A 15,226-nucleotide genomic window follows, 5' to 3' on the forward strand; every position below is an offset into this window, starting at 1 on the left:
GTACACTCACCTGTCTGAGAATAAAAGCTACAGCATCTGTGGACTCCCAGTATGAAGCATGAAACAGGTGAGGCAGCGCTATAGTGGGAAATGTAGTGAGCACATCTGGACAGTATAGCACGTAATCTAATCGCTTTGAGCCCCACCATCTATTACATACTGAAAGAAACAGAAAAAGGGAAGAATTCAGATTCGACTGCACAATTTAATTGATACATTTTTAATGCCTGAATGACATATAGGTGGTCTATATATCTCAGTATCTATAAAAGCCTTTGACCTCCATACAGAGATGAATGACAGATTTGAACAGACTAAAATCAATATAGAACCTAGGACCAACATTCAAGGACACACTGTTTGTAAGACTCACTGTTGGAGATGCTAACAGGCTCGCTCAGGGCAGGTTCGATTCGCTCAGGGCCGTGCGGGATGGTTCGATTGCTACCCCTGCGCGACCCGCTTCCTCCACAAGAATGTATTGTTGTTCCGTCTACATAAACACTGCCGTCTGACATACGTCTGAGCGCCAGGTCAGCTTTGAGCAGAAATAAATAAATACAATACAATAAATACAAAAACTACAGTAAAAAGCAGATATTCTTAAATGTGAAGGGAAAAACAAACAAATGTAAGATAGAAAAACCAGGTCTTGGTGTGGCAATGTTGAAAATGTTTTGTAACATTTTGTAAAATTAATGACGTGTTAAGGATTTAATTTGATTCCTTCCCAAAGCCAGCTGATCTGTGAGCATCTAAATGTGTTTTCTCTCTCCTGGCATTCAATGTCTGCTCCATTTTAGACTCTCTCTTCAGCTGATGTGACCTCTGCCTGCCTGCATAATGGGACTAATTCGAGAACACTTTCTGACACAGACTGATGCTGACTAACACCACAGAATACTGATCATCCCGAAGAGATCGGAGGGGAACATCGCTTGGAAACACTTCAGATTTGTGACCCCATTTAACGTGGGAAATGGCTATGAAGGGCTTAACACGAAAGGTCAGTTTGGAAAGCCAAACTGCTGAAAACTGCTCAGGTCTGAAGTGCAAGTTAAGACCACATTTGTAAGTTGTGGATACTGGGATAAAAAGGTCTTCAAATGTTTTATAATTATAACCTGTAATGAAAAATTGTAAATAAATGTTTATTAGTTTTCACCAAATATAGAGTGATTTTTAAGATTACCAGCTCTTGTGAAATCCAGAGGGATTTTGCTATACAGCAGAATGAAATATACAAGCATTTAAACAAGGATTTAGGATTATAGGATCACTGTTTCTAATGTTGTCATGCCAGGAGAAAATTTCATGCTCATGTCTTTCTCAGATGAAAGTAAACCCCACATGAATAGCAACTTTAATTTGTAATATATATTAATAAAGCATCTGCATATAACTCCAATTTCAGGATTTTCCTACCCATCAGAACGCAGCATGCATGCATCATTTAAAAACAGCAAACCGCCAAAAATGTCACGTCTCTTAGGGTGAATTATTAATATGTTTCAACTTTAGAAATTTCCTAAAAAACTGCAGACCACTTTGCAAGTTAAGTTGTAAAGTTTAATGGAGAACAAAAGCCTGACTTTCAATCATCTATCAAGGTAAGAAGTCATTTAAAACTGTGCTAAACAAGATATCAAACGATCAAATATGACAATGTGAATTCTTTTAGGGGTTTTACTCATGACATTGGCATTGCTATTGCTCAACCACTAAAGATCTAGTTGAGCTTTCGACATTTAATGAATGTGAAATCAGGCTCTTACCAATGAGAGATGAGCGCCTATCACCCAGAGGGTAACGCTGGTAGCGGGGAACCGGAAACGGGGGCAGCTGGGTGAGAACTGGATGCAGCAGGGGTTCCAGTCGTGAGGCGGAGGGATCGGATGGGTAGAAGAGATTAAAAATCTGAGAACAAGCCGGACGGAGCTGAGTCACTGACAGAATAGACAGGGTAAAAGGAATAAATTAAATGTCAATTTTTTACTTCTTCAAAATGAAAAATTGAATCTGTGTGTGTGCGGAAGAGAAAGTGTGACTTGTACCCTCACAGGCAGGTAACACTGTCCTCCTCATAGCGAGCACTAGACCAAGCGGGCAGCCCAGCATAAAACAGTCCGACACTTCAAACTCAAAGCAACCCGGATTGAGAGGATGCATGGAGCCGTACTGATCGTCCTGAGACAGACTGTGAGACAGCAGGGCATGGTAAGTTATCTTCATTTATTATTAACTCTTTATTAATGATTAATCATAATCCAAAATTTATGCTTTCTTCTAATGCTAATGTCTTCAAAGAGGCCTATGACACGCTTTAAAAGATTTATGGCAAAGCAAGATCTTCAAAAACGATTTATCCTGCATTCTTGAGTTGTGTGTAATAATTCTTAATATAAATTATATAAATATGTCCTCCACAGATGCAAGTATTTTGTCACAAAACCATTTTAAATAATAGACTGAATCACAGAAGCATGGAGAAGAAACGAGGCTAAAGTCATCCAAAGATGGACAAACGTGCGTATAGCATGGTGTGAATCCTGTTGCGTACTTCATAAACCAAATAAAAATCCAAAGCATTCCATCTGAATCTGATCATCTCATTATTATTCAATCATTCCGACACAATGTATTTTTCCAATATTTTTTTGAACAGTGAATAGTGTGTTTTTTATGCTTGCTTTTTCAGACTTTTAGTTTATTAGTGTACAGTAAATTCACAACAACACAACTAAACGCATCAGCACATTTCAAGCACACATTCATGCCAATCCACATTTGTTTACACCATGCTGTAAGGAACGTAAAAGTAGGATGTCTATGAATGTTTATCATTAAGGCCAGAATGGAATCCCTGTTTATTTACCATGCCAAGCTTTTCTTGTTGTCTTGTTTTACAACATTGAACAGCGGATGACAACAAAATAAGTAAAGTTATTTATAAAGTGAATTATAATCCTTTTTTCCTTCATGTCATTCCAAACCTGAATGACTTTATTACTGCTGCAGAACACAAAAAAGATATTTTGAAGGATGTTGGTAACCAAACAACACTGGCCCCCATTGACTTCCATTGTATGGACACAAAACCATTGAGACATTTCTCAAAGTATCTTCTTATTTGTTTCGCAGAAGAAAATGTCATGTACAGGTTTTCAATGACATGAGGATGAATAAATAGTGACTGAATTGTTGATTTTGGGTGAACGATCCCGTTAGTGGCATTCCTAAGTCTGTATGGAGCCCATGTCTATTATTCTTTGTAGACTTGTACAAGCTTAGTCAGGTTGTATGGAGATTATCCATTGGCGTGAGATCAAGACTCTGATTTGGCCAATCCAATTAACATTAAAAAAAACTTCTTCCTCATTTCATGGGTGTCTTCAACTGGCCTTACCCCAACAGTTCTTTGTATTGCACTTCATTGATTTATCCTCCATATTCTACATTCCTCCAGGGCCTACTGCAGACAATCTGCCACCATCACGCTTTCTGGATGTTGTGTTTCTGCTGATGTGCAGTACTTGCCCAAAGCGCTCAATTCTGGTCTCATAATATCATAATCTTCCTCCAGCTGGCTTCAGAGTCTCCGACATGCCTTCTTCCAAGCTGAAATTTCATATGGCATTTTATAACATTGGTTTCTTCTCGGTTCTCGCCTGTGTCTTGTTAAACTGTGACTGGTAAAACGCCTGTTGTCTTTCCAATCTGGTTCACTGAGGTTTATAACTCCATCAGAGCTGTTGCTGGTCTCTTGGTGGTCTCCTTCATGCATGGTCATGCTCCGCTCTCGGTAGACTTACAGCTGTCATACTTTTTACATTTCTTAATAATTGAAATAGTAACTGGACTCCAAGGCATATTTCATTCTTTATTCTTATATCCGTCCCCTGCCAATTTATCCGTCCCCCCTGTGTCATCAGACGTTAGTCCTCTGGGACAAGTGAAATTCAATTAAAATGAAAGTGAGAAATGGATAACGACGAAATGGAAAAAGTGATACTTAAGGCATGTCGAATTGATTTAGGCCAGAAAGCAAATACTAATGTTATCAGTTATAGTGTTTTATGGTGTTATTTTTTTAAACAACATGAAGCCTTGATAGCCAATGCTATACATCTTACCTGCTGAGAAACACATCACCTTGACCGCTGGCCACGTCTGCATCACACGAGTCGCTCTGCTTGCGGATGAGAGGATGACGAACTCCAGACAGCACGTCACACGGGCTCGACACATCAATGTTACTCTTACTCAACCGCTTACTGCCTCTCAGAGTAGGACTGAGAGAGTTCACAACATCTGGCTTCTCCTGCAAGACATTCACAATTGAACGACTTAAAAACAATGAACCTCACAACTGATGTTCTGTGCTGCACCGTATGGAAATGGTATCAAAGTAGTAATATACAAATAATAATGCAGCATTTTACACTTTTTCTCTTTGATAACCAAGTACTTTGAGTTTAAATACAACTTTATGATGCACAAAAGCTGTTGGTTGAGATTAAATGATAAAAATCAATCTTGCAATGACTAATGAAGAATTTTTGGTGTTTATTATGACAACTTTTAGACTTAAAGCCTGGGTTTGACATATGGTAAAACAACCCAATATATATTCATTCTACAAGACCTTCTTACATTTTATGAAGTTGTAAATATGGATATTTCTTTTAAAGAAACGCATCGATTCGTGTCTGAAGGCCTTTAATAACCCCATGAAGCCGTGTCAAGCAGTTCTTTAATCGCACTTTGTGAAGCTTCAAAAACTCATCCACAATTCACTCCCATTCTAAAGCTTGGAAGAAAAAGGATAAATGGTTTTGTAACTCTGACTACATTCGCCTGAAAGAAGAAAGTCATGTACACCTGGGATTCCTTGAGGGTGAGTGTCATTTTGTTTTGCCTCTGAAATATCCCTTTAATGTGACCTATAAATAAAACGTATACTGTACACCTGTTTATAAAAAATCAATCCATATGAGAAAAGAATGACAGCAGCTGCCAAGGCTACCAAACAAAAAATAATCTATTAATAAAAATGACAATTAAATTGGACATGTGTTTTGTCATTAACTTTTCAGTCCTGCTCCACAAACCACAGCACTCAATATTCACATCTATAACAGTGAATTGAGTCCTGAGCTGCACTGAGGCATCTGGTGACCAGCTGATGTGCCATGTGTTGTCCTTTTATCAAACACTGCCATATGCATAGATGACTGCGCTTTTATTAAACCATAAGCATCAGGACCTAAGAAGGACAGGACTACAGAGAATCAATGTTCTGGGAGTAATATTGGAAACAGCAGATGTTGTCTAAAACAGGAATATTATTCAGAAAGTTATGAAATATGAATTACATTATCATAATCGGTATAGGCAGATATCATTCTGGGCTGCGTTTCCCAAAAGCATTGTTGGCCAACTATGGTCGCAAGTTCTGTCATTCCAGCATAGTTCAATGGTTCAACTATCATTCGTAATACATACAAATTAAATGTTACATCTTTTAACTTGTTTAGAAAATACAAGCGCTGTTTTCTGACAAGTGTGCATGTGCACGGACCTATGTGCTCTGTAACCCAGGGCAATCCCTGGGCGGAGTGACGTAGGAGGAAACTTATGAATGAATGAAATATCGTGAATTAAAACAACAGATAACCAAAATAGGATAACAAAAGTCTCCGTTAAACGTATGTATCTTTTTACTGCAAGAATCTGACATTCATTCGATCTTGAACATATTAATTATAAGACGTCATTACTTCACCACCTATGTGGCGTCATCAACTAGATTGCTGAACCAACTTGGTTCAAACGATTGATCTCCGACAGAGTTACGGTTTCAGGAAACAGTCGTAACTACAATGTTAATTTCCCCAACGATGCATCGTACAATGGTGGTTAACCAGCAAGTTATGCCGTTGTTCAGGGAAACGCACCCCTTGATAGTCGGCTATCGGTGGAGAAATTTTGTATTAGTGCATCTCTACTTAACATGTACTAAAGATTTAATACATTTTTCAGGTACACTGTAAAAATAATTTGTTGTTTTAACTTAATAAATCATGTTACCTAGCTACCTTTACATTTTTAGTTAGTTCAACTTAAAAATATTAGTTATCAAAACAATTTTGCACCAAATTCATGTAATAACAATTTTTTTATATTGAATTAACTTGATCTTTTGTTGAAACAACAAATCAAAGTTTTACAGCGTACAGCCAAGTATGGTAAACAAATGCTTTAATCTAATCCTAAAATACTGTTTGTGTTTCACAGAAGAATAATAACATTTTGGTTAGTAAATGATGACATTTTCATTATTGGATGAACTGCCCCTTTAAGAAAGTGTGAGCGAGAGCTGAGAATGAGACAAACAAGAGTGGGAAAGTCCGATGACATTTCAGAAATATGAAATAAAGGTAAAAACTCTGAAGGACTGAGACAAGCGGCAGATGTGATGCTTTACTCAAGGAAAAACATGGATTTAGGTCTGATATGGACAAAATGGAAGACAGCTTCAATAACAGAAGTGAAGGGCACGGGTTCAGGGAGATCGTATGTGTGTTTGTGTTCTTCTGCACCTTCAGACTCTCTGTGCTGTTGTTGCTGCTGTCCTCTCTGCTTCTGTACTGCTTGTCACCACTAAAACACAAAGCGTCAAAACAGAGGACACCGCCGACACAGTCTGCCACGAGACATACCTGAAAGAAACACACAATACAAGATTGTGACAACCACATTAGTATTTTAACAGAACACTTAATTCTACTAAATGACATATTTCATATTGCTTTAGTTGCATTACAATTCTGACGTTTGTGACATTCGTAACTTTAGACATGATTTACTAAATGACAATGTGTGGCATTACAGTAAAAAACGAAATACACTTCAATTACACAGTGAAACTGTGAATTAAGTTTTGCTGAATTGGAGCTCATGCGCCGGCAGCTCATTTTAGCTGAAAACTTCATGACTCATTTTGACTGTTTACACAAACACACAGAGTTCTGTTTGCTAATGCATCTGACTGACATTTCTTTCTGTTCTGATGTTATTTTTTTATCCTCAGGCAAGCAAAGGCATTTCAAAAGTAAAACTGGTGAAAATATTTTCACAGAAGCTTCATAGTAAAATCTGAGTTATACCTGTCCAGTAAAGCCTACGCCCTCTGGGGACTGAAGGAAGTTTCGGTAAACCTGATTGGCGCGAGCAATGACTGTTGCCACGGCGTTCTGGTAATGGGGTGCGGCGATGGCGAGGATGGGCAGAGCAGCCAGCGGCAAGTGATCCACGCTGCTGGATACACACGTCTCATCGTAGCTGTATGGATTCAAACTACAAGAAAATATTATTATGAGAAAATCATTTTTAAAAATTAACAACCATATAGTCCTTAACAGTATTTGAAATTAGAATGAATCCATCCCAAATCAAAGCATGTTATGGAGTGAGCTCAGGGTACCGGATACTATGTGTAATGAAAATTCAAATATACTGAATGTATTGGTGTAAGGATTGGTGGACAGTCTTGCTGTTAAATTGCGATAATCCTGTCACAGGATGTTATTAAATTCCCAGTTCTAAGACTGCTGTACAGAGGATAAACATCTTTTTCAACCAACTCCTTAAATAACTGTATCTTTCCCCAGGGCCCGGATTAAGAATTCAGAGGCCCCTGGGCACAAGTGTCTTATGGACACGTGTGCATAATAAAGTTTTAAATTAGCCTACAGGTACTATATGTATGAAACACCTCTATCATATACAGGATTACATTGACAAGTTACAAACTATGATCACAACCTGACAATATCAACACCTGTTTACATCCTCAATCATACAGGATTTACACCACACGATTGCATCAATGCTTTCCTTGACCAGCAACGACAATATCAAGACATTTCCCAGCATACTGTAACTGTATTGACACATGCAAGCACACACACTACTGCACCTCTATCAATTCAGTTCCATCAGATTCTAACATAATTATTCACTAAATTCACTAAACTGGTCTTAAGAGGACATATAAGAGCTTTCTTAAGATAAATTACAATACACAAAATGTACGTTCTTAAGAATATTCTAAAGTGCAATTCTTAAATATTTTCATCTTAATTTTTTCTAACAATAAACAGACTGTCTTTGTCAATGATTATTCTACAAGAGGAATTTGTCCATTTGTTAAACTTTATTTGTGTAACAAGCACCTTGCGACTCACGTTCTTATGTAACGCGTGCTTATGTAACGTGTAATGTGTTACAGTAAACGGCATTAATAAGAATTTAAGTATACTTATTTAGCCTATATATTACAACATAGTAAAAATATTTGTGGGTATGTAAACATTTTGCAATGTATGTAAAAGCACTGTGGATTATCTAATAATGAAGGCTAAATATTGGTTAAGTAAGGCAGTTACTGATCAACATTATATAAATATAAAATAATTCATAATTCGCAAGGAAACACCACAAATAAATGTGAAACAAACTCTTACCTTTTAAGATTTAAGACAGCCCCGAGGGTATATCAACTATTTACAAAAATAAAGCCGTTCTCATTGACATGTTTTCAGTTTCTGTTCATGACACACAATAAAAAGTGGTGATTTCGGCTAGACCTATACGTTTTTCAAACATGTTCTGTATTTGTACATGTATTTACCAATGAACTTTGTTCATATTTATATATCTAAACAGTCAATAACAGTGACAGGTTGTAGGAAATGATGTTTTGTGCTCATTTTATTCACAGTCAGGCCCCTGAGCCTGAGCCTGTGCCCATAATGTCCATTAGATAATCTGGCCCTGGCTTTCCCAAGCTTATTTTAAAAATGGACTGTGTGTTATCTGCAGTGTATGAATTCATCATTCCAGAGTCTCCAATCTCCAGAGTCTCTTTCCACATTTAAGAGATGGTCAACATCATGTCATGTTAACAGTTGCCTCAGTACAGATTCCAAAACACAACTCATGACCCATGAGATCAGTGGCCTGTATCACAAAGCGAGGTGAACAAACACTGAGTTGGAGAGTAAGTTTTGTGTTGACCAAACCAGACAAACCCAACCTGGTTTAGATCAGGTTCAGCTGTAGCACAACGCTTGGTATGAACTTTCTCTGTCAACTCTGTTTGATCCAGAGTTTGTGAGAGTTCTTACACTATCTGTAAGGAAACTTCTAACTTTCTGATGGGATCATAAAATATATTGAACCTTTTGCGACCTTTAGACCTCATGTCTATTATAAAGACAACATATCGTTTGTTCAGATGAGACTGTAACAATCATCAGCTGAATTAGTATTAGTACTGTCATTTGCTTCTGGAGGCCCATTTTGGGGGCCCCCTGGACCCCAATTTGAAAACCCCTGCTGTCAGCAACATTAAAATATAATAATTTTAACCATAAATAGCCTTAAACATAACACATGGCCAGATGTTGCCTTTGACATTAAATATCTGAATATTAGTCAAATTGAACAAGCAAATTCATTGGAAGATGTATTATTAGCTAAATGTGCTTTAAAGGACAGTTCAGAGGTGGGATTTAGGACGTCACCTTAGGAAATGTGCACACTAGAGCTCCTATGTCTTTAATCATGCCAGCTTCTGTCACAAAATTTGGCAGTTTCATTAACAACCCGCCGCGGTACTCCTTCATCAAGCTGTTCAAATGCTCTTAATGTTCATATTTTGCATGTTTCAACAGCAACCGTGATTGAAACAGTGACACATTGATGAAAGTCTCAATGAGACACAACGACTGATGTGTAAAACATGAGAGGAAATGAATAAACTCATTGAATTAAAAAGAGAGAGAAAACAATAACGAAAAAATAGTTTAGCTGGAAGCTGGAACATGTTGAGCATGCAGATCAAGCCCTTTCATAAAGCAATGAATTTACATATATGTGATGAAAAAAATGATTGTAATGCTTGTGCTCCCTTGAGCTCAAAAAATTACGGCCAACAACAAAGACAAGGTCCAAATGTCATCATGTAAAATTCATTGTGCTTTGACTGCATGTGTTCACACAGGAGATATTTCAGCATGTCTGAATGATGATTTATAAGGAGAGCTGGGACAGGAGATGCTTGAGTGGCTCTGCTTTATTTCTACAGACATCATCTAATAAGGCTAAATTAACCTTGTTGGTACTCCGGGAATAACTGCACCTTCAATTTTTTAATTTTCCTCCAGGGTTCTAAGTGTTGCAGGTTTGATGAATTCATGGTAGGGAGAATTTTTTCTCTTATCTGAAATGTTCATGCTGGCAGTCATCAGCTGGTTCATTTTAACAAGTCTCAGTCTAATTTTAGAATTTCAAGCAGTACTCTGGCTAATGTTGTGATGGCTGATGGCAGCAATTTTGGACTTATTGGGCCCTATCATACACCCGGCGCAAGGCACAGCGCAAGTGTTTTTGTTAGTTTCAGCCCGACGCTGTTCTTATTTTCCCGTCCTGCTTTGTTTAAATAGCAAATACACTTGCGCTCATGTATGTGCCCATGGGCATGTCGGTCTAAAAAAGAGGAGTTTTCAAGCGCATTGTTGGTGCGTTGTTATTTTGAGGAACTGAAAATAGACTCAAACCTGGTCTAAAGTCAATGGCGCAATATTTTTCTGTTATTTTACTTTTTATACTATTTAAACCTTTCACTTTATTTATTACACAGAGGGAAGCGCAGCACACAAACATGCCAAATATAATAATTAATGGAGTACAATGTAAAAGATGATTATTTTAGAAATAATAATAAAAATCTGGCTTGTCCTATGGATGTCTCTGCTCTCTAGAGAAGCGTCCAGTCTTTGCTCTTGCAAATTCTGCCGTGTAAATAGCCGATCCGCCATGGCGCGAGCGCAACTGGCTCTTAAAAGTAATGAGAGATGAGACTCTGATTGGTTTACTGCATGTTACGCCCAAGACACACCGAGAATTGGGGCAACCAGTTTAGACCATGTGGCCGGATTAGAAATGCCGACCATTTTTCCGTCGTTAAACTAGCAAAAGTGAATTCGGAAACACCCTGTGTGGACTTGCGCCATGCGCTTAGATCATGAAAAAAGGGCCTATTGACTCCATGTGGCATGAATGCAACACCATGCTACATATATTATATAACAGGCAGCCACATTCACCCAAGGGATAACTGTAACCCGTTCCGTATACGGGACACCTCAGTTTGCCTCAATATTGTGCAAGTAAATTCTAATCGAAACATAACTATATATCACTGGAAAGGTCTAAGACTCTAGAATACAGATTTCTTTGGTGTTTTTTTAATAATTTATGTAGGGAGAGTAATTGATTCTTTTTTCTAAAGAGTGTGCTTAGATTTTATCCTTTTGCGACCCGTATTTTTTATATGTATTTTTTATCAACTAAAAATTGGTATAATTTCACAGAAAAAAGGTAAGGGAAACTATTGTTAATATCACATTGAACAATACACATTTCATAGATCACTAATCAAACATAGAATAGCTACTATTAGCTAACAATATTTTGGATTCACTCCTGGTTGTCTCTCCCGAAACTCTGCAATTTTAAGGTACTACATGTTTAAAAATGCGTTAACCAGGAATTCCTAATATTTGTTGCTTGTAGCGTGAGAAAATAAATGGTTTGTCTACATTAGATGTAATGCGGGTCGCATCATTTTTGTCAAAATAGGGTAGGGGTCGGGTACCGAATTCAATTACTGCTGCTGTAGGATGTCGGGTGTTCTTTTCATTACTGCGTGTGCGGGATTATCAAACAGGACCTGTGATGAATGTTCTGCTGTTTGCAAACTCTTGCGGGAATACAAAGATGCATTTGCAAGTCTTTCATCTCATATCTGAAGCTGGGCCTAACGGAAGTAAGACATTTGCATAAATAACATCGTAAATATGGATGTTTCTTTTAAACAAACGCATTGATTCGTTTCAGAAGGCCTTAATCAACCCCATGGAGGTGTTACATCTACAACTGCATTATTCTAAAAGAAGAAAGTCATATAAATAGGAAGCCTTGAGGGTGAGTAAGACATGGGAAGAAGTCCTCATGTCAGTGTACGTTATTTTAAATATATTTTTAAAAGTACTATTACTATCAATAATAAGTACTTATTTATTTAAAGTCAAAACTTTTTCAAATGAGAAGGTACTTAAGTTAAAGTGTGTAATTCTAAAAAATATGAATATATCGCCCATACAAGGTTGAGAGGTTCATGTGTTTTTAAATGATAAATTAGTCACTTTGCTAGCATGACTGATTTAGCATAATTATGAGTAATAATTAGCATATCTCGCCCTAACAGTTGTTTTTCCCTCTTACTTTGAGACCAGGGAGAATGCATCAGAGCACACCGATGGGCAGGGCACCAGTCTGACCAGCATGCTGTCAGCGGTGGCCTGGAAGTGAGCCCGCGCCACACGCTCCAACACTGACGCCATGGTGGCAGCGTCGCCCGCCTTCCCGCCAGGGTCGCCGCCTCCCGAATCCAAGATGTGACCTCCATGAATCACCAAGATGAGCAGTTGTGTTCTGCACTTCTTCTGCGGGAGAGTGAGAGAAGGAGATGAAGTAGAAGATAGTGATAGTGAGACAATCATTCGAAGCAGGATAGCAGAGACTTACCTCCATGTCTTCCAGACCATCCACACTGCTCTGTGGGGCGCAGCGCGGGTGTCGCAGTCTATAGAGGTTCTCTAGTTGTGAATGAGATAAGGAAAGAAAGAACGAGATACTGAACTTGGGGGACCTGAAAGAAAACTGACACGATCGAACATATCTTATATAATTAAAGCTTAAATATTGTTGTGTAAATACTAGGGCTGTCAAACGATTATTCGCAATTATTTGAATCCAAAATAAAATTTTGCGTTTAAATAATATATGTCTGTGTATGTGTGTACTAATTTTGTGTTTATAAACACAAACACAAACACATACAATTATATTATTTAAATTATTGTTAAATATAAATAAATATACGTAAATATTTCCTAAATATATTTACATGTATGTGTTTATAAATTTAAAATTATTATGCATAGCATCACAATTAATCGTTTGACAGCACTTAAATACAACCCTGTTAGGTTTTAAGCAGTGCTTTAATATTAAGATACAGCAAAACATTTTTAGACAATAATAAACAAAAAATGAGTTTGTTCTAAAATAACAATTTGCACTTCAAAATAAAATACATTTATATATACAGTAACCACTTTATGTTTCTTTTACTATAAAAACCTAAACAAATAATTGTATAAACCGTTTTTTTGAATGCGACACCTGCTTTAAGTTTTATTGTTTCTCCTCCCTGATCAGATTTTTTTAGGACTAAAATGTAGGAAAACTGCCTCTTTTGAGGACAAAATTTATTTGAATCGATGCAGAGCTGCAGCTAAATTGCCCTTTTAAAGTTCTCAACTAATATTGTGATTGGCCCATTATTTAGCCTTTTTAAAAAGCACCGGAGGATTTCTGTGAAATCCGCCTTCTGAACTACATTGTCGATTGGCTCGTTCTAGCACAGTCAGTGGACAAGCTACTGTCCCACAGGTCCCTCCTCCTCAGCCATTTAGAATGCCTTGGGCTCAGGATCAACTTCGCCAAGAGTGCTCTGTCTCCCAGCCAACGGATCTCGTTCCTGGGAGCAGTTTTCAATTCGAACTGAATGACAGCTAGAATTGTGCCGGAATGTGCACTGGGTATTCGGCAGCTCGCAGCCATCTTCAAACTAGGGACTTCATCCCCCTCAGAAGATACTTGGTCTCATGGCCTCCGTGTCTCCAGTACTGCATTCAGCCATCCTTCACATGTGGCAGCTTCAGTACTGGCTGAAACCGGGAGTTCCGCAACACGCTTGCTGTCTCGGACGCCTATGTCTCTGCGTGGACCAAGTCTGCATAACTAGCCTAGTGAGTCATTCTCAAACCAAGACATGGTTATGTACCTAAGGTGCTCTCTACCCCGTTTAGAGCACAGGTAGTGGCGCTCTGAACCTGATCTGCCCCATCAGAGCACTGAAGGTTTATATTGAGCGTTACACCCACTTCAGGCTGTCGGAGCAGCTCTTTTTTCGCTTCAGTGACCACACTAATGGGTCCCCAGTCACGAAGCAGAGACTTTCAAAATGGATAGTTGAGGCAATTACGCTAGCATATTCTTCCTTAGGCCTTCTATGCCCAACCGGAAGTAAAGCCCACTATGCCCACTAGACGAATCGCCTCTTCCTGGGCTTGGTCTAGCGGTGTGTCCATAGCGGAGATTTGTGTGGCAGCCTGCTGGGCTTCGCCTTCCACCTTTACCGGATTCTATAGTCTGACATCCCACCCTTGCAGGGCTCACTTAAGGTCACCGGACTAACAGTTTCTTTCCATCCGCACTGGCACCAAATGCTCTATCATTGGGACAATTACTGACTGGGCCACCTCTTAGCTTGGCCCTATCTGCTTCTGCAGGGCTCCCCTGCTTCATACTTGGCCCCCGACCCATGCTTCTGCGGTAAATTGTGTTTATCGTTCCACTTGTAGCACGGCAGGATTATACTGGTTTCCCATAGCCTCCTGCTACGCGCTACGAGTGAAGTATCGATAGGGAACATACTCGGTTACTAAAGTAACCTCAGTACCCTTAGATACGGGAACGAGTAATGCATTCCTGGCCGTGGTTACAAGCTGCCTGGTAGTTGCTTCAGTCGAAGTAATCTGAGGACCCTACGCCGATGTGCCTGCTTATATAGCCATAAGCCCCACCCAGTTTGGCGGTCTCCATCGCTATAGGTCTGTGCAGATGCCCTGCCATTGGTTCAAAGTTTTACCAATGGCCGTGCAGTATTAAAAAGCTTCAGTCATCTGAGAAAAAGGAGTTTTCCCATAGCGTCCTGCTACGCAGTACTCGTTCTGGTATCTCAGGGAACCAAGGTTATGTTAGTTACCGGATACGGTATCATCAATTTTGTCATCATTCTGTTCTGAAACCGATTATATTCTTAGATACTTTTTGTATTACACATAGTTCTCCTTTTTTCATCTTAAATGCTTAAAATTATAGTTTCCTCCAAAATGAAAATCTTTTCATCATCTACTTGATTGTCTTGACATTTCAAACCTGTGTGACTTTCTTTCTTCTGCAGAATTTTCGTTCATTTCTTTTCAACAGCACTATGAATGGTTAAATATACTGTATCTCCTGTTTA

General features: G+C 38.6%; 1 protein-coding gene across 3 annotated transcripts in view; it reads right to left on the minus strand.

The window, feature by feature from the left end:
* Positions 1-15,226, minus strand: part of plrdgb (PITP-less RdgB-like protein) — a 51,578-nt gene that overhangs the window by 11,578 nt on the left and 24,774 nt on the right. Inside the window, exons 4-12 of one of the 3 annotated variants that reach the window (XM_056731961.1) lie at positions 12,658-12,728; positions 12,355-12,575; positions 7,170-7,359; positions 6,603-6,722; positions 4,134-4,321; positions 2,061-2,197; positions 1,776-1,946; positions 374-538; positions 11-159 (exon numbers count right to left, since the gene is read on the minus strand). In XM_056731961.1, coding sequence (XP_056587939.1) covers positions 11-159; positions 374-538; positions 1,776-1,946; positions 2,061-2,197; positions 4,134-4,321; positions 6,603-6,722; positions 7,170-7,359; positions 12,355-12,575; positions 12,658-12,728 — 1,412 coding nt within the window. Of the gene's footprint in view, positions 1-10; positions 160-373; positions 539-1,775; positions 1,947-2,054; positions 2,198-4,133; positions 4,322-6,602; positions 6,723-7,169; positions 7,360-12,354; positions 12,576-12,657; positions 12,793-15,226 lie in introns of all 3 variants that reach the window. The other 2 variants (XM_056731960.1, XM_056731962.1) reach the window with 2 other exon arrangements.

Source organism: Triplophysa dalaica, chromosome 19, assembly GCF_015846415.1.
Source record: "Triplophysa dalaica isolate WHDGS20190420 chromosome 19, ASM1584641v1, whole genome shotgun sequence".
Lineage (NCBI taxonomy): Eukaryota > Metazoa > Chordata > Actinopteri > Cypriniformes > Nemacheilidae > Triplophysa > Triplophysa dalaica.